Source organism: Lutra lutra, chromosome 11 (assembly GCF_902655055.1).
Source record: "Lutra lutra chromosome 11, mLutLut1.2, whole genome shotgun sequence".
Taxonomy (NCBI): domain Eukaryota; kingdom Metazoa; phylum Chordata; class Mammalia; order Carnivora; family Mustelidae; genus Lutra; species Lutra lutra.
In genome coordinates this window covers 1242667-1260371 of record NC_062288.1, presented here as the reverse complement: position 1 = coordinate 1260371, position 17705 = coordinate 1242667, and the positions used below count along the sequence as shown (strand labels likewise).

General features: G+C 59.8%; 1 protein-coding gene across 1 annotated transcript in view; it reads left to right on the top strand.

Moving 5' to 3' along the window:
• GCK (glucokinase) overlaps nt 1-17705 on the top strand; it is a 34996-nt gene that overhangs the window by 16124 nt on the left and 1167 nt on the right. The window contains exons 2-9 of the mRNA XM_047695802.1: nt 11346-11508; nt 11656-11810; nt 12760-12879; nt 13923-14018; nt 14174-14273; nt 15766-15949; nt 16827-16982; nt 17415-17648. Of these exons, the coding sequence (XP_047551758.1) occupies nt 11346-11508; nt 11656-11810; nt 12760-12879; nt 13923-14018; nt 14174-14273; nt 15766-15949; nt 16827-16982; nt 17415-17648 (1208 nt within the window). The remainder of the gene's footprint in view (nt 1-11345; nt 11509-11655; nt 11811-12759; nt 12880-13922; nt 14019-14173; nt 14274-15765; nt 15950-16826; nt 16983-17414; nt 17649-17705) is intronic.

Sequence of the window (17705 nt, the reverse complement as noted above, 5' to 3'; positions counted from 1 at the left end):
AGAGAGACGGGGGACAAGCCAGAAGAGCCGTTCTCTTCTAAAAGCCTGGACCCAGCAGGGGTGCACTGTTTCTGCCCACGTTTCCAAATGCATCTCACTACAAGAACCGCCGGCCAGCCACACTCCTGGCTTTGTAACCCGGGCGACCTGGGCCCACGACTGGCCATGTCTGCCACTGTCCACTCCTCCAGCCACTGCGGGTCTGTGCACACCTTCCTTCCTTACACACAGAATGCACCCTAACTCCTCCCCAGAGGCAATGACCCCAGGTCCCGTGCAGTCCCTGCACCAGCGGCAGAGGCAGGCATCTCTGTCTGTCCCTCTTCACTCGTGGGGGAGGCCACCTGGGCTGCCCACAGCGAACATCCCCCCGGGGGAAGGAACGATGAAGAACAGGGAAGGTCGTGCCCTGTGGGGACACGTGCCTCCACAGGACTCTGGGTCTTCCCTGCAGGGAGACACGGCAACCCAGGCCACCCCCCACTTTGGGACATCCTTCTCCGACCCCCACCCTCCACAAAAGCAAAACCTCTTCTTTCTGATAAAGTGTAAGGGCCCAAGGGTTATTCTGTGGCTCGAGACAACAAAGGCGTAGTCAGGCCACAGAACGCTGTCTGGCCTTCCGTGGTGGTCCCATCTGGGGGAGTCAGAGACACGCTCTTACAGTAAAAACAGACCAGGTTGTTAGTCATTCTCTCTTTCTGTCATTATGGTGAAATACATAAAACAGAATCCACCACCGTAACCACATTTTACGTGTGCAAGGCAGTGGTGTGAATGACCGTCATAATATTGTACAACTATCACCGCTCTTCCCAAAACCTTCTCATTGTCCCAGGCAGAAGCTCAGTGACTCCCCATCCCTCCCCTCGCATTCCCCTGGGACCCACTGTTCTGTGTACGGTCACCATGAATTTGTCTCTCGTGACATTTTGTCTAAGCAGAATCCTAGAAGAGCCGTCCCTGTGTCGGGCTTAGGTCACTCCGCATCATGTTGTCGTCCACATCTCGCGTGTCGGGATTTCATCGCTTTTCAGGGCAGAAGAGTGTCTCACTTTGTCTACGCACGCACCTGCTCACAGAGAGTGAGTTCGCTTCCTCCTGTGGCCATTGTAGATGTCACGCTCTGGAATGCGGGCATGCGGGCGTCTGTCAAGTCCCTGGTTTGGGCTCCGTGGGGTATACACATAGGCGAGCAGTCTCTGGGTGCCACGGTCACGCTGCCCCTGACGTGCTGATGATTTCCACAGCGGCTGGACCAGCCAGCGTTCCCACCAGCAACATCTGTGGGTTTCCCTGTCCCCACAATCTCACCAACACTTCCTTTCGTTTTTAACCTAACCACCCTCAAAGGGTCGAAGTGGTAGTTCCCTGTGCTTTGGTCTTCATTTCCTGAGTGACTAGGGGTGTTGAGCATTTCCTCATGTGCTTCCTGTCCACTTGTCTGTCTTTGCAGAAATTCTCCTCCAGGAGCACCTGGGTGGCTCAGTCAGTTGGGCATCTGCCTTCAGCTCAGGTCACGATCTTGGGGTCCTGGGATTGAGCCCCACATTGGGCTCCCTGCTCGGCGGGGAGCCTGCACCTCCCTCTCCCTCCCTCTGCTCATCCTCTCTCAAATAAATAAACAAAATCTTAAAAAAGGAGAGAGAGAGAGAATGAAATTCTGCTCAAATCCTTTGCCCATTTTTAAATTGGGTTGTCGTTGAGTTATGAGAGTTCCTATTAAACCCTGCACATCAGACCCTGGTCTGACTAAGATCTGCACAAGTTTTCTCCCACCAGGAAGACCCTGCAGGGGTCTTCTCACCCATCTGATGACGTGTTTTCTTGTACAAGTTTTTAATTCTGGATTTAAAAACTGGATGAAGTCCCGTTTACCTCTTTTTGGTTTGGATGTCATGTTTAAGAAAAATCATTGTCAAACCCAAGACCATGAAGATTTACACTTACATTTTCCTCTCAGAATTTTAGAGTATGAGCTTCTTGAATGTGTACATTAATGTACTTCATCAAGCTTGGGATGTTGTTTCCCCATACTTCTTCTGCCCCTTTACATCTCTCAGCGCCGCCGGGACTCCCACAATACTCATGGTGCTCTGCTTGGTGGCATCCCGCAGGCCTTTTGCCTTTCTGCCAGGCAGCCTGGGAAGTGCAGTGGCCTAACCTTCATGTTCATTGACTCTTTCTTCCACCTGTTCAAACCTGCGGTTGACCCTCCCCTAGCATTTTTTTTTTTTTTTCAATTCCATTTCAGCTATGGTACTTTTCTGTTCCAGAATTTCTGTGTGGTACCTTCATGTAATATCCACTTTCACTGTCATTCTCTGTTCATACATCATTCTCCTAACTCTTTTTAGATCTGAATTTGTGGTTTCCTTTAGCTCATCAAACATGTTTAATTTAATGTCTTTGATTAGTAATTCCAATGCTTGGGCTTCCTCAGGGAAAATTTCTATTAAATTTTTTACCTCCCGTGGATGAGCCATATTTTCCTCTTTCTTTGTGCACTTTGTAGTTTGGGGTTGTTGTTGAGAACTTGACATTTGACGCGTAGCAACTCCAGAAGTTAGGCTCTCCCCACCCCACATGAGGGTTGGTTTTCTTGCTTGCTGAGGGCTGCAGTTGTCCATTTGTATGGTGACTTTCCCAAGCAATTTTCTAAAGGTCTACATTTCCTGTATTTCTTTTTTTATTTAATTTTTAAAAATGTTTTTCAAACTATGTATTTTTTTTTTTTAAGATTTTACTTATTTGACAGAGAGAGAGAAAGCAAGAGAGGGAACACAAACACGGGGAGTGGGACAGGGAGAAGCAGACTCCCCGCACTGAGCAGGGAGTCTGATGTGGGGCTCGATCCCAGGACCCTGGGATCATGACCTGAGCTGCAGGCAGACGCTTAATGACTGAGCCACCCAGGTGCCCCCAAAGTGTGTATTTCTCACCTGTGGTCCCCGAAGAAGTTTATTTTCTGATGTTTCTGTAGTCAGCCTCTGACCTGACAGAGAATTTCTTAAATATCTGTATTAAAAAAAAAAAGATACGAGAGAGAGAGAGAGAGAGAGAGAGAGAGAACATTTAACTGGCATTGTGTATCTCAGGCTGAAATAAAGGAAGCTATGCCCTGAGCCCTCAGGAACCCAGAACACCAAAGAGCCCTGCCTCCCTCCAGCCAGCTGCTGTCTGGATGTGGGTGCTGTCCCCAGGGCCAAGACAGGGAGTAGGTGTGGGAATGGGTCTGTGCACACTGCTCACTCACAAGCCATCAGTCCCCACTCCTTCCCTCAAGCACTACCCCCTGCTTGCTCTGACTGTCTCACTGGGCTCCTCAGTTCCCAAATCCTTTAGTCTGATCCTTTTTCTAAGTAATAGCTGTTTTGCTGGAGGAACTAACCCTGGGATGTCCTGTTTCACTGTTTTCTGGGATGTTGCCTGCATCATTCTCTTTTCAGACAATAAGCCACGCTGCTTTAGGGCAAGGCTGGCATCGAAGAGACAGGGCCAATTGCCTGTGTCGTTAGAGCCTCCAAAAAGGACCAGCAGGCACAGGCTGGGCGCCTGGCCTTAACCTGCCATAGATCCCATGAACTGGAGGGCCCGTGCGCTAAACTCTGACCCAGGCGCCGAAGCATCCTCCAGTAACAAAAATAGCTACGAGTTATCGAACAACTTGGATTGCCAAGATCTTACCTGCACTCTCTGCCAGATCCTCGCAACAGCCCCGCGAGGGAGGCACACTGTTACCTCCACTTTACTGACAGGGAAACCGAAGTGTGGAAAATTAGGACTAGCCCAAGCCCTACGGGCAGCGAACGGCAGTCCGTCTTCAGACTCTGGGCTGGTGGCCTCATGCTCTTGTCCTACCCTAGCGGTATCTCGCCTCTGCCACACGGTGTCCTGGATGACCCCTTCACTCTGCCTCCCCTCCCCAGCCAAGATGCGGGGTACTCCCTCTCCCCTCACTCTTACTCTACCCTGGCCCTCCCTCGGCTCTGGTCTTGGGACTTCAGCCCTGACAACTGGCCCCAGGCCTCCAGCGCCACATTGGGCAATGCAGACCTTGGTTGCCATGACCCCTCCCCCTCCCCCTCGCCCCGTCTCCCGAAACCAGGGTATCTGAACACTCCTAGCCTGGAAGCAGCTCCAGAGGCTCTTTCTTGACCCCTGTGTGTGCTTGGCCCTGTAGGAGCCCCCTGTCTAGTGCGGAAGACGGACCCACGAGCACACCCGAAGGCAGGCCGACCCGGGGAGGAACCCCAGCCACGTCACGCACAGCTGTGGGATCTCTGAAGCCCTTCACTGCCGCGGGCCTCCATTTCCCCATAGCAAACAACAACCCTAAGCTCCCAGGTCAGCTATGATTCCACATCAAGCGGCGGGCTTGGCAGGCCGTGTGTGGAGGCCGCTGGCTGCCCATCATCGTGACCCCACTATGCTCTGCCGTCTCTAGGCTGACTTCCTCCTTGCCTCTGTGCCTGACATGCTGGCCACACTGCCTGACACCGTCCTACTCCCAGGTCCCTGGCCCCCCTCCCACAGGGCATGCCAGTCTACCCTGCAGTGAACAAACACTTGCAACACGGTGCTGACCTCTCAGCTCCATTGCATCAGTGTGGGGCAGTGCTGCACGGGGCCCAGCTGGCACTGAGGGCCCCCAGGCCTGGGAGGGGTGGGGCTGGCATGCTGGGCTCTCGGGCTCCCGGGCCCCATTTTCTATCCCACCGGAATACGAGGTCTGGAAATTTCCAGCTTAACTGTAAACCTCTGTCCTTCAGAGTCTGGGCCTCAGAGCTTCTGGGCAGAAATGGCCGATGAGGCGTAATGTTTCTGCTTCGTTAACTTTACTTATTTCTCAGGACACTGGAGTGGCTCAGTCGGTTGAGCGTCTGAGCCTTGGTTTTGGCTCAGGTCATGCTCTCAGGGTTGTGAGATGGAGCCCTGCATGAGGCTCCGTGCTCAGCGTGAAGTCTGCTTGGGAATCTTTTTCTCCCTCTCCTTCTGTCCCTCCCCCTGCTCGTGTGCTCCCCTCTCCCAAGATAAACAGATTTTTAAAAATATATATTTCTCTGTCACACATTCATTGCAGAAAAACAGGAAATACAGATAAGCAAAAAGGAAAATAAAAGCACTTCTCTTTCCACCATCAGGATAATTACTGTACCATTTTGCCCTATTTCCTCCCGCGTGCACACATCTATGTGACAGAAATGGATCATTGTCTATTTCCGAACCATTTCCTCACTGTTCAGACACCACCTCGGAACTTCTTGGCTCAAGACAACAGCTTTTATGCTCTTAGTTTCTGTAGGTCAGAAGTCCAGGAGTGTTTCTGCTTCGGGGTTCTGGCTCAGGGTCTCAAGAGGGGGCAGCCTAGGGGCTCTGTCATCTGAAGGCTCAGCTGGGGCGGGTGGGGCTTCTCTCATGGTGGTTCCCTCACCTGCCTGGCAAGCTGAAGCTGAACCACTGGCTGGAGGCCTCAGTTCTTCTCAGTCGACCTCCCCATAGGACCTGACTGTCCTCATGCTGTCTTCCCTCCGCGTGAAGAATCCCAAGAGAGCAAGGTGGAAACCACCTAGCCTCAAAAGTCACACTCTGTCATTCCTGCAGGATCCTGTGAGTCACACAGGCCTCCTCAGCATCTGGGGACCACATGGGGCGCAAGTACCAGCGGTGGGGCTCACTAGAGGCCCTGATGGAGGGCGGCCACCACATTCTCTCTGACAGTATGTCAGGGACAACTTTCCATGCCAGTGGATCGATCTTATTGCTTTTAATGACTCATAAATGTAGCATAATTTATCGAACTGAGTCCCGGCAGCTGGATATAAGGCTTATGTGCCATTTTTCTTCCCGGAATCTCCACCAGTGAACTTGTCGGATTATTTCCTAGAGGTAAATGAAGAAGAAAATGAAATTGTGCTTGCTGACCTAGTTTCATGAGCAGCCAAGGGCTGAGAAGACCGGTGGGAACACAGAGCGAGGTCCCTGGGATCCTGCTCTCTCTCCCCATCAGATGGGGAGCTCACTATTTACCGAAACATCCCAGGGCAAACATCCTAGGGCCTGGAGAAAGGGCTCTGGGGAAGGATGCTTGCTGGTCACAGTGCAAGCTAGGGAGGGCAGCAGGAGACCAACCAGTGAGAAAGGGGCCTGTGTGCTCCAGCCCTTGTCCTCTCCAGCCTCCCAGAGGAGAGGGCTGGAGGTTTCTGAGCCTCTTCTCAGGTGCTGTGTGCTCGCTCCAGGAGAAGGGCGGCTGCTTCTTAGACTGGCTGGTCCAGAAGGATTCCCACCACCCTACCCCCGATCCAAACCCAGGACAAGACCCATCATGGCACACATCGGAAAAACGGTGGCTCAGAGCCAGATGCTGGTGGGTCAGTGACCTGTCACAGTGGGTCTGGTGAAGGTGCTTTTGCTCTATTTTAGGAAGGGATCGATCGTGTCAAGGGCTTTCTCTGGGGTGACTACCCTGGCCATTGGCGGGAGAGTCTGGTACTCTGTCAGTCCACTGTCCGTACCCGAACCCCTCACAAGCTCCTGCTAATTTTAGCAGGGCCTCACAGGTGCCAACATGTCCCCGTGACAAGTTCACTCCCGCGGGGGCTGGGTCAGGGGTGGGGGATGCTGCGTGCTGTCCAGCATCCAGAGTGAGCGCTTGCCTGGGCCTCTACTGCCCAAAACCCAGGAATGACCTCCAGACATTTAGAGGCAGGTTTTGATGATTTAGTCTAGAAGACCTGACAAGAACAAGCATTTTTCACCTGGGCTGGGGCACAGTCATCAGGGCAGTGTCCCACGCCCCTCAGTTTCAAAAACTCCTTCTTTTCTTCCCCGCCCCTCCCCAGTCCCTTGCTCAGCTCTCACTGGCCCAAATGAGGTATTAAGTACCCCCCCCATTAATCCTGCGACCTCATCGGCCCAAGGGACACACCCACGGGAGACGGGAGGGTGGGGGCAGAGCGGGGTAGGAGGGCAGCCTGGGTCTTTCCCGGCCTCCCCCAGATCTGCTGGGGGTTCCCTTGGCAGCCTGCAGGCCGGCCCGTCCAGTGCGCTGCCCTCCACTGCACTTTCCTGCCCCGGCTCCTCCGCGGACTGGAGGGCAGGTAGACTCATTCTGTCCCCTACCTAGAACCTCGGGCACCCGTCCGAAGGCACCAACCCGCAGAGCGGGTGCAGAGAGCATGGGCATCGCCCCCGGCCTTGGCCCTGCTGCCCTGGTCAGCCCTGACCCCGCGCAGGTCCCCTTTGCCCTTCGCCCCGCCGGACCCGGTGGCAGCGAGTGCGCATTTTAGCGGCTGAGGGCCGGGCGCTCTTTGCAGAAGCCCCGGGAGGCCTGCCGAGGGCAGTTGTGTGACGAGGGGCCCTCACTTGCCCAGGGGGCCTCGGGCTCCAGGCTGCGGCCTAGCCGTGCACCTCAGCAGACAGGGGTGTCCCCACCTCCCTCAATACCTACCTCATGGCCCCTCGGAGAGATGGCGATGGATGCCCAGACAACCTCGAGTCTGGTAAGGACCATCCCAGGGCGGGGCACTATGCTTCCTCCCGGGCACACGGGGCACTCGGTTTGGTGCTGGAGCCCTGGAAGGAGGCATCCAGGCTAAGGGGCAGCGGTGCCGGTCCCCGACCCCCTCCCCATGGCGCCCTCCTGACACCCACGGTATAGACTCTCCAAAAGGGGTCTGCAGGGATGGCGCCTTCTAGGGAACTTGCTCGTGGGGCTACCGAGGCCAGACTGTCCCGAGTTCGGGCCTCACAGGCCCTCTGCCCCTTGGTACCCATCTCCCCTCGGCTAACGGTCGTCTAGACGCACTGAGACCAGGCTCCCGGTTAGCCTGCCTCACCCACCCCGCCTCAGGGAGTGGAACCTCTCTGGGGGCCCAGGCATCCATGTGTACACAGTCCTTACGGCCCCGGGCCTGGACACGGTCGTCCGGTGTCCAGGCTGGAAGCAGTGGGAGGGGTCAGGCTATTTGGATGGGGATGATGGGGACGGCATCAGGAGCACGCCTGCTCCCTGAATACAGCATTCATTGCTTTGGGACGTCCTCCCCGGGACTCAGAGAAGAAGGCAGGATACTTAGGGGTGCCCCTTCGTAACAGATGAGGACACTGAGGGGAAGGCCTGAAGGTGCTTTCTGCCCCGGCACAGTCCCGGGTGGCCGGCCTGTATGGAGCCGTGGGCCCCTGAGGACCAGGGGATGAGGTCCCTGTGCAAACGCTGGGAGGACCTGTGGGTTCCAGTGCCTGTCCCAGCGCTGCGGGGCCAGTGTGAGCCTGTCGTGGGTCCAGCGGCAACCTGACTCTGAGGCTTCTGGGAACCCGGATGGCTGTGGACACACAATGGGTGACCCTGGGGCTGTTGCCCACATGTTCCTGGGGTAAAGGATGCCCGGTCCAGGAGAACCAGGTGGGGGAGCCCCTACGTCAGGGAGCACTGGGCAGCCTGCCTGGAACCTAGGGGAGACAATCAGGCAAGAGAACCCCACCCATCTTTGGATGTAGCCATGAGCCCCAACGATGTGTCTTGTGACCTCCTGGCAAGTGGGGGTGGGGAGGGGTTATGGGAAGAAGGGGGGATAGGCTCTGAGCTTTGTTCCCCTAAGGCCTGGCCGGGGGGAAGGGGGCAGGGAACTTCTCAGGGCTACTCGGGCAGCACCCTGCCCTCCCAGGCCACCCAGGCAGGTCCTTTAGGCCAGCTCGACTGACAGCAGCATGACACTCCCAGGAGACTTATGTGGCTGGCCTCAGGCCCTGAAACGGGGCAGGAGGCAGCCCGGTGGGGTGGGGAGGTGGGGTCGGAGCCGGCGCCAAGGTGCAAAACCAGGTCCGAACCTCATGGCGCTGTGGGCTAGAGAAGGCAGACCAGAGTGCCCAGCTCTCTCACCGTAAGAAAGGGGGCTCCGACGGCACCTGCATCCCGCGGTGATTACTCATGGTAAGGGAAAACCGGGGGTGCCCCGAGCAGTGCCTGGCACCCGGGGCCTGCTCCTGCGGATGTTTCAAGGGCTCTGTGAGGCAGACTCCCACCCCATGACTTGAACCCCATCCATGTCCCCCAGACACATCGCCCTGGGGCTGAGGGGGCTGTACAGGTCAGAGCCCCGTCCTCGCACGGTTGCACGCTGACAAGCTGCACAGGAGGCCCCGACGCACGAGAGGAGGGGGCTTGTCCCCAGCCCGGACGGCACTCCTCACTGCGGGAGGCAAGGGTGCAGGAGGCCAGTGTCAGCCTGGGCCACTAGAGGAACCTCCCAGACCTGGTGTCCCCTGCACAGCCCCCCATGGCCAGGGACGGGCTCCCCGCCACCCCCTGCCCAGGTCGGTGGCCTGCCCACAGCCCCAGCAAGAACGCAGAGCTGCTTTAGCAGAAACACTGCCCAAACCGGATTTGTCTGTACAGTGTCTCTATTTCAATGTCGGCAGCAAACTCAAGTTTTTGAGAATATTGTACAAGACAAGTGGGACCCGCAGCCAGAAGCAGTTATACGGGCGGAATGGAATCGTCTCACCCTTCCAGTCCTTCCACTCCTGTGGTGTCCTGGCAGGGGTGGCACGTCCCCAGGCAGATGTGGGGTCCTCCTGAGTCCCAGCACTGGGAGCCCTTACATGCTTCCGGGACCCTTCCCGTAGAACGAGTCCTTGGAGAGAAACAGTTAGGTTTAGGAAATTAAATGTTGCCCTTTGACCTGGTGTTTTGACTTCCTGTGATTTCTGGGGTTCCACAGAAGAGTCTCTGGGGCCTGGGAGCCGGCAGAGGGGGTTTTCACCCACTGGCAGTGGCAAGGACCCACGGTGGGCCTGGACACAGAGGGCGAAGCCTTTGGCCTAGAGCCCCTCGTGAGTCTCGGGTCATGGCCGCCAAGAGGGCAGCCACAGCAACTGGGCGGGGCCTGAGGCTGGACGTCACGCCATCTGCATGGCTCTTGGGGAGAGTCTGTGCTGTCTTACATGCCGTCCCTCCGGACAGTTCTGTCCCCGTCGAGATGCCCAGCAGCCTCTCGGGGCCCTCAGACAGCAGGTCCCCTGTGCTCAGCCGGGTGCAGGCTACGAGGCACAGCTCCCAGGAGGCTTCTGCAAGCCTGGGCTCTTCTCGAAGCTGATGCGGCCACCTCTTCCCAGTGAACCGAGATGGCCAGCGTGCGCAGGGCGTGGCATGTTAGCAGAATTCTGCGAATGTTAATGTCTCTACTCCTTGCTGGTAAATTTTACATTTGAAAGCTTGTGAAAGACAAGACAGAGGGGGCCAGCCTGTGGCCATGGGCCCCTGAGAATGACCTGGATTGCTCCACCAAGGAGGAGGGCGTCCCAGGGCTATGCCCCCACTGGGGCCCAGAGCTGCAGACTGGCTTGGCAAACACTGGCGTCTGGTTCTGTGTGTTCTGTCCGTGACGGTCAGCCCCATCCCTTTGTGACCTTCCTTGGGTTTAAACTTTAAGTGCAGGAACATGGTCCCTAAGGAAGGACCTGTATCTTAGGAATGCTGATGGCTGCAGGGAAGTGGCTTAGAACCTGGCTTAACTCCGGCTTCCACTGGTTCATGTTTGCTCCCACAAGCAGCACGTGGAGGCGGGAGGGCCCAGAGCTGGCCAGTGCGTCAGGGCCAGGCTGCTCTGCCCCTCTCCGTCATCCCTCCCCACCGACAGCCCTGACTCCTCATTGTCATAGGACAGCTACTGCGGTGCCAGCCATCACACCCACCGCACTCGTACTCTGCTGTGTTCACAGTTACCGGGGCACTGACCTTCCAGGGAAGAGAAGGTCCTGCTAAAATCAGAGTTCTCTTTCCCTGTCATTGGTCAGAACTGGGCCACGTGCCCGGCAAGAAACCAGATCACCAGCAAAAGGGCGCAGGATAGCTGTGCTTGGCTTGGCCAGGTCGTGGGCTGTCCCCTGGGCTGGGGAGGGGCTGCCTTTCTCAAACAGGCTCCATTTGCGCACACTGGCCCATGCACTCCCTCGGCATTAATTCTGGCGGGAGAATGACCCGATCTCTGTAACAGGCCAGCCACCCACTGACCTCCAGACAGGATCTTCCCGCCCCGTCTCACCTACTCTCCTGGTCAGCGTGGCAGGCACCTCACAGTGGGCGTCTGAGCTGCTGGGAGGGGTTGCCGCATCTGCCGCTGCCCCTCCCCGTCCAGCATGCCTCGGGCCACACGTGATTTGGGGCTGCCCTTGGAGATCTGCCATTCTAGGTTTTCGGCTGGTTCACAGGGAATTCGAACAGAGGGGTCATCTCGGACCCAGGGCCAGGGCGCAAAGGAGACCCCGGTGTGTGTGGGGCCCCGTGAGTTGGGGCATCCAGGCCCCGGCCCCACGTGGCTGCCCCCCCGCCCCGCCCCCCACAGGCCGAGCAGATCCTGGCGGACTTCCAGCTGCAGGAGGCGGACCTGAAGAAGGTGATGCGGCGGATGCAAACAGAGATGGCGCGGGGCCTGCGGCTGCAGACCCACGAGGAGGCCAGCGTGAAGATGCTGCCCACCTACGTGCGCTCCACCCCAGAGGGCTCAGGTTGGCCGGCGGCGGGCAGGGAGGGCCCCGGGCCTTGCTTACGGCTCGGACCTCTGATGCCCCTACTCCCTCTCTCCTTCTCTCCCTGGACTTGGGGTCCTGCCGGCCAGAGCCCCAAGGCTGATGCCCATCTCCCTGTGGCTGCAGAAGTCGGGGACTTCCTCTCCCTGGACCTGGGCGGCACCAACTTCAGGGTGATGCTGGTGAAGGTGGGGGAGGGCGCGGAGGGGCAGTGGAGCGTGACGACCAAGCACCAGATGTACTCCATCCCCGAGGACGCCATGACCGGCACCGCAGAGATGGTGAGCAGCCGGGCTGGGGCCGGGGGCCGGGGGCTGCGGGCTGGGGGGCCGGGATCAAGTCTACACAGGATCTCTGAGCTCGCCAGTCCTGGTGGGAGGGCCCACCTATCTACCAGGGCCAGGGGCACCCATGGGCAGGACAGCCAACCAGCCTCAGAGGGCCCAGGGAGGCAGCTGGCCCCAGCAGGTCACCTCCCTGCTCCGTTTCCCAGAAGGCTCAGACGTGTGACAGGGCAGTGGAGAGAACGTGCTGGTCCAAGCAGCCCGTGTGCCTTGACTTCTCCCTGTGTGCCCCCGCCACCTGCTACCAGCAGGGACACCAAGTGGGGTGACTGCAGTCATAATGTCTGCCCAGGCGGGAATGCTACCCTGCCCATGGGGAGGGCTCAGGAGAGGGTACAGAGGTACAGAAGTACCATGACCCGGGGAGGTGGGCAGAGGCAGAACCCATCCCCTGGGGACCAGGGTTTCAAGGCAGGAGTCCCGGGGCAGCCTGGTCCTCGCCACACCCCTGCATGCAGTCAGACTGGCCATGAAGCAGCAGGGCTGGTGTGGACGGTGCGGCCAAGCGGGGAGCGTGGACGATCAGCAGGGCGCGGAGGAGTACCCGGGGCTGGGGCCAGGCCCACGGGAGCAGAGTAGGGTCCAGTCCCCAGCAGGACCGGGCATGGGCAGCAGGGACACTTGGAGACAGCGAAGGCCACTCTGGATGGTAGAGACAGAAATCCGGGAAGAGACGGCCACAGCTGTGCCTCTGTCCTAAGTCTGTGGCTGGACGTCACGGGGCCCAGTGGGAGGGACAGGCCGACAGCGCACAGCTTGGCTGGGGACCAGGCCGGTCCTGGAGTCGCACTGTCCCGGGGGAGCGGAGGGCAGGCGGGGAGGCCGTGCTCTCCTGGGGCCCACATGGGCGCTGCGGCCAACGGCCTGCTCGGGGCCTGTCTCCCAGCTGTTCGACTACATCTCCGAGTGCATCTCCGACTTCCTGGACAAGCATCAGATGAAGCACAAGAAACTGCCCTTGGGCTTCACGTTCTCCTTTCCCGTGAGGCATGAAGACATCGACAAGGTGGGGACAGGTCGGGGGTGGGGGTGGACGCGTTCCCCAGAGAAAGACGCCCTGGGAACTCCCCGAGGCTTCAGATGCAGCCCCGTGTTGGGAAAGAGCTTCGCACTCAACCCGTGGCTCTGTCACTAGCCTGTTGTGTGACTTTGGGGAACAGATCCGGCTGGTTCTGTTTGCCTGAACCAAAGAGCCCCTGAGGCCAGCAGAATTGTCCCCTGCCGCAGATTGGGCACAGGCGAGCGAGTGGGAAGAGGGCGCTGGCAGGCAGCACAGCTGTGTGACGCTGGGCCACCAGCGTGGGTGGCAGGACTGGGCTGGGCCAAGGCTCCACCTGCCACCGTCCTCCCCCCCACAGACACACACACACACACACGCACGTGCGCGTACGCGCACACGTGCACGTTATCCACGCACACGACATGCAGAAGTCAGCCGCACACGCACCTGTACGCACACACGGGTCAATCACATATACACGTCTACCCGTCACGTCTACATGTAAGGACACATGCAGACATGTGTGCACCATACACACATGTGCACACGCCAAGGCCATGTGTGTATGCGATGAGCACACGTGTGTTTATGCATGTACACACATCAGTTACACACACATGTGTGAATTACACACACACGTCTATGCACATCAACTGTGAACGCACACGACACACACACGACCTCTCAGAGAGGCAGCCAGTGCAGGACTCCTTGGTTCTCCACGGCCGGGCCACACAGTGCACGAAGGGCAGCAGGGGCCGGCCGCGCAGGGGCCCAGGGAGACCCTCCAGGAAGGGGTGACGCCACTGTGCCTTACTGTCTTCCCCTTGGGTGTACTGCAGGGGAGGGACCCCAGCCTTATACAGGCGACTGTCCGGACCTCGTCCTCACTCTGGGTGATGCCCCGGGCTTTCCCCTGGAACCGCTCACGTGGGCTGGAGGCCAGCCCCGCAGGAACAGACGTATTCAGACAGAGTCGCCTCCGCCACTTCTCAAAGCCACAGTCCAGCTGAGCGGGGCGCCTCACCCTGCCCCTCCTCTCCCCTCAGGGCATCCTCCTCAATTGGACCAAGGGCTTCAAGGCCTCCGGAGCAGAAGGGAACAACATCGTGGGGCTCCTCCGTGACGCCATCAAACGGAGAGGGGTGAGGCACCCCATGACCGCCCTCAGAATCCCCCTCCCCTCTAGTCATGATGCCAGGGACAGCCTCCTGGGCGACTCTCCCCCCGCCGGACGAGCCTGGAGCAGCCCGAGCCAACACCCCAGCCTGATCACTGTTGCCTCTGGGCCTCTTGGCAGGACTTCGAAATGGACGTGGTAGCGATGGTCAACGACACAGTGGCCACCATGATCTCCTGCTACTACGAAGACCGCCGGTGTGAGGTCGGCATGATTGTGGGTAAGGACTCACGCGCGGCTCTGTCAGGGGCTGGCAGCACACAGCCTCAGCCCGCCTTCATCCCCTGCCCTGAGGCGTGAGGGCCGAAAGTCCTGAGCCATGGGCGATGGTCAGAGCAGGGCTCCAGTGCCAGGTGTGGACGGCACAGGTGGTAGGATGTGGGGTGGTCTTGGGGAGAGGCAGGGGTGTCCTGACTGTGGCTAGTATATTGAACACTCACAAGTCCCGGCATCAGAGGACACCCTGGCTAAGGTCCGTGGGGCCTATCGAGATTTAACTACAGTCCCCTCGCTGGTAAATTGACCAAACCGACAGATGTGTCCCCGTGGAAGAGGACAAGCATAGGTGACATCGTCCCCTCCTAGACGGTCTTCCTGTCCCCGTCCGAAGTGAAGGCCAGGAATGGAGCGGCACCGGCCCCTGCAGGCCTCAACCCTTCCCAGGAGCTCTTGAGGGTCCGGAGTGGGCACTGAGCGCGGCTACAGTCTGGTCAGTCATGCCCGGGCGTGCAGCTGCTGACTCCGGGTTCTGGCTCCCCAGAAAGTCAGTGGCGAAGTCATTTGCCCCGCGGGGCCCCCAAGAGCTGGCCCTCACAAACCCGTCTCCCACGGCACCCACTGGCCTCGCGCCGTCCTCCTCTCACTGCTCACATCTCCTCGTTCCATGTTCGACTTTCCGACGGAAAGCCGTCTCCGAGTCCACCGCCTAAATGTGAGCGGCAAGAGCCCGCTTCCCGGCGGTCCCCTTCAGAGCTGCCCAGGGCAGCTGTCTGGCCGCAGCTCCCCGAGACACCCTGTCTTGGTGTGTGGGCTCTGCAGCCCCTGCCTCGGGCACAGCCCCACCGGAGCAGGGATGGCCGAGGCTGGCCTGGGCTCACCTGTGCCCTGCACTCACTCTGCTCAGTGCTTAGAAACAGGATAATAACCAAGATCCCAAAAATGGGCGAATGCCCATCAACATCTGGATTTCTGGGGTTTTCACACACACACACACACACACCCCAAAAATACTGGATGGCCGGGCATCCCTGGACCCGCGGTGTGCAACGGACTCTGTCAATTCCAATGCCCCCCAAAACAGGGCCCAGGACAGAAGCTCAAGCACATGCATGTGAAGGGCCAAGAAACAAGGCTGCTGCATAACCGAGATAAAACCATGCACATCTGTAGTTGGCAAAGCACCTTGCCCCGTTTTGCTCTGTCCTCCCAAGCACCTGGGTAATAAGGTGTTACCATCCCCTACTGGGGACGAGGAACAGCCCAGAGGGATGGGCTCATTGATGGGGAGGTCACACAGCAACCGAACCGCCTTCCCATTCTGCCAGGCCAGGCAGTGGTGGGTGTGACAGCAGGGAAGCCGGGAAGCCAGGGCCATAGAGGGCTCTGCGGGGGTGTAGGTGGAGAGAGTCGGGAGAGGTGGGCGCCCAGGACTGCACCTGCTCCCCCTGCTCCCCCACCCCTCACCCCTGCGGTCCGGCCCACGGCCCCCACAGGCACAGGCTGTAACGCCTGCTACATGGAGGAGATGCAGAACGTGGAGCTCGTGGAAGGGGACGAGGGCCGCATGTGCGTCAACACTGAGTGGGGCGCCTTTGGGGACTCCGGGGAGCTGGACGAGTTCCTGCTGGAGTATGACCGTGTGGTGGACGAGAACTCCCTGAACCCCGGCCAGCAGCTGTAAGGACCACCTGCGCGGCTCCCCCTCCCGCCGGGCTCAGGCAGGCAGATAACAGGCGTGTTTCTAAAGGGCTCTGGGGAAAAGCAAACGACAATCCTTTCTCAAGAGCTGGTGCCTCCCCCTCGCGCTAGGTGCCCCTGTGAACCCGGCACAGGGAAGTTTGGTCCCCAGAAAGAGGGTTTGTGGGTCGATGGGTCGGGATCACGGGTCAGGTGGCCCAGCCGGTGACCACTGTGGAGGGAGGCTCTGACACCCCCAGTCAGTGCTCACAGCGTTCAGCCCAGAACTCCCCGGAGTAGACACCTGTCCCCGGTCACAGCTCCATGAAATGCTGCGGGCTGGTCTGAATGGTTTGAGAACCAGCCCCGGGAAGCTCCTCCGGGTCCGGCGAGCCTAAGGAGCCGTGTAGCCGCTCATGCCTTCGTGCACTCTGGCCACTCCGTTGGGCCGGTGGGATTCTGAGCGCATAGAGACAAAGACGCAGGGGGCAGATGCTTCTGCCCCCTCAGCGGACTCCAGGAGCCCAGGGCCCCAGCAGGCACCAGCCCCTCTGAGCCTGAGCTCCCCGCTCCGGGCGGGTCAAGGAGAACAACACCCACCGCGCGGCGGTGGGAGGATGGCGTGGGCTGGGCGCCGGGGGGGGGGGGGGGGGGGGGGGCGCCGGGGGGGGGGGGGGCGGGAGGAAGGCCACAGCCTGGACCGCCGCCCCGCAATAGGGCAGGGGTGGTCCCGAGGCCCCGGAGCGCTTCCTAACCCTGAGTCCTGCTTGACATAAACGAGAGTGGGCGCGCACCAGGTCTGGAAGCGGGGTGTCCCAGTGCCCTACCTGGCCTCCTCGTGGCTGCGCGTGGGGTGACCCGGCCGCCCTCCGTGCAGGTACGAGAAGCTCATCGGCGGCAAGTACATGGGCGAGCTGGTGCGGCTTGTGCTGCTCAAACTCGTGGACGAAAACCTGCTTTTCCGTGGGGAGGCCTCGGAACAGCTGCGCACGCGCGGCGCTTTCGAGACCCGCTTCGTGTCGCAGGTGGAGAGGTGCGCTGGGCGCGCGGGGCTAGGGGCAGCGCCGAGGCGTGGGCGGGGCCGAGGCGTGGGCGAGGCCCCGGGGTCCGGGTGGGGGTCCGGGGCTGCGCGGGCCCGCAGGGGAGCACGTACCCGGGCCCAGGGCGCAGCCCACGCGTCCCCTCGGTGGCTCCCCACCGCCGTGGAGTTCGTCCCACTTCCTCCACTCGCCAGCCCCGAGGTGCGCCAGGGTCGCCCCACGTTAGAGCGGAGGGCCTGGGCTTCGAGCGAGGCACAGTGACCGGTAACTGGGGTCCTCGGCGGAATCGGACCCGCTCCCGTGCGGAGTCTGAGCCCCGCCTTCGCCTGGGTGAGGTGGGCAGGGGGAGGGGAGGAGGCCGCCGCCATCGGGGTCGGGGTCGGGGTCGAGAGACCCTCCAGCGACACCTCCCCACCCCCCCGCAGTGACTCTGGGGACCGCAAGCAGATCTACAACATCCTGAGCACTTTGGGGCTGCGGCCCACGGCCACCGACTGCGACATCGTGCGCCGTGCCTGCGAGAGCGTGTCCACGCGTGCCGCGCACATGTGCGCCGCGGGGCTGGCGGGCGTCATCAACCGCATGCGCGAGAGCCGCAGCGAGGACGTGATGCGCATCACCGTGGGCGTGGACGGCTCGGTGTACAAGCTGCACCCCAGGTAAGCCCCCGCGGTCGGTCCGCGGCCCCGCATGCGCCTCGGGCAGAAGGCGAGCGG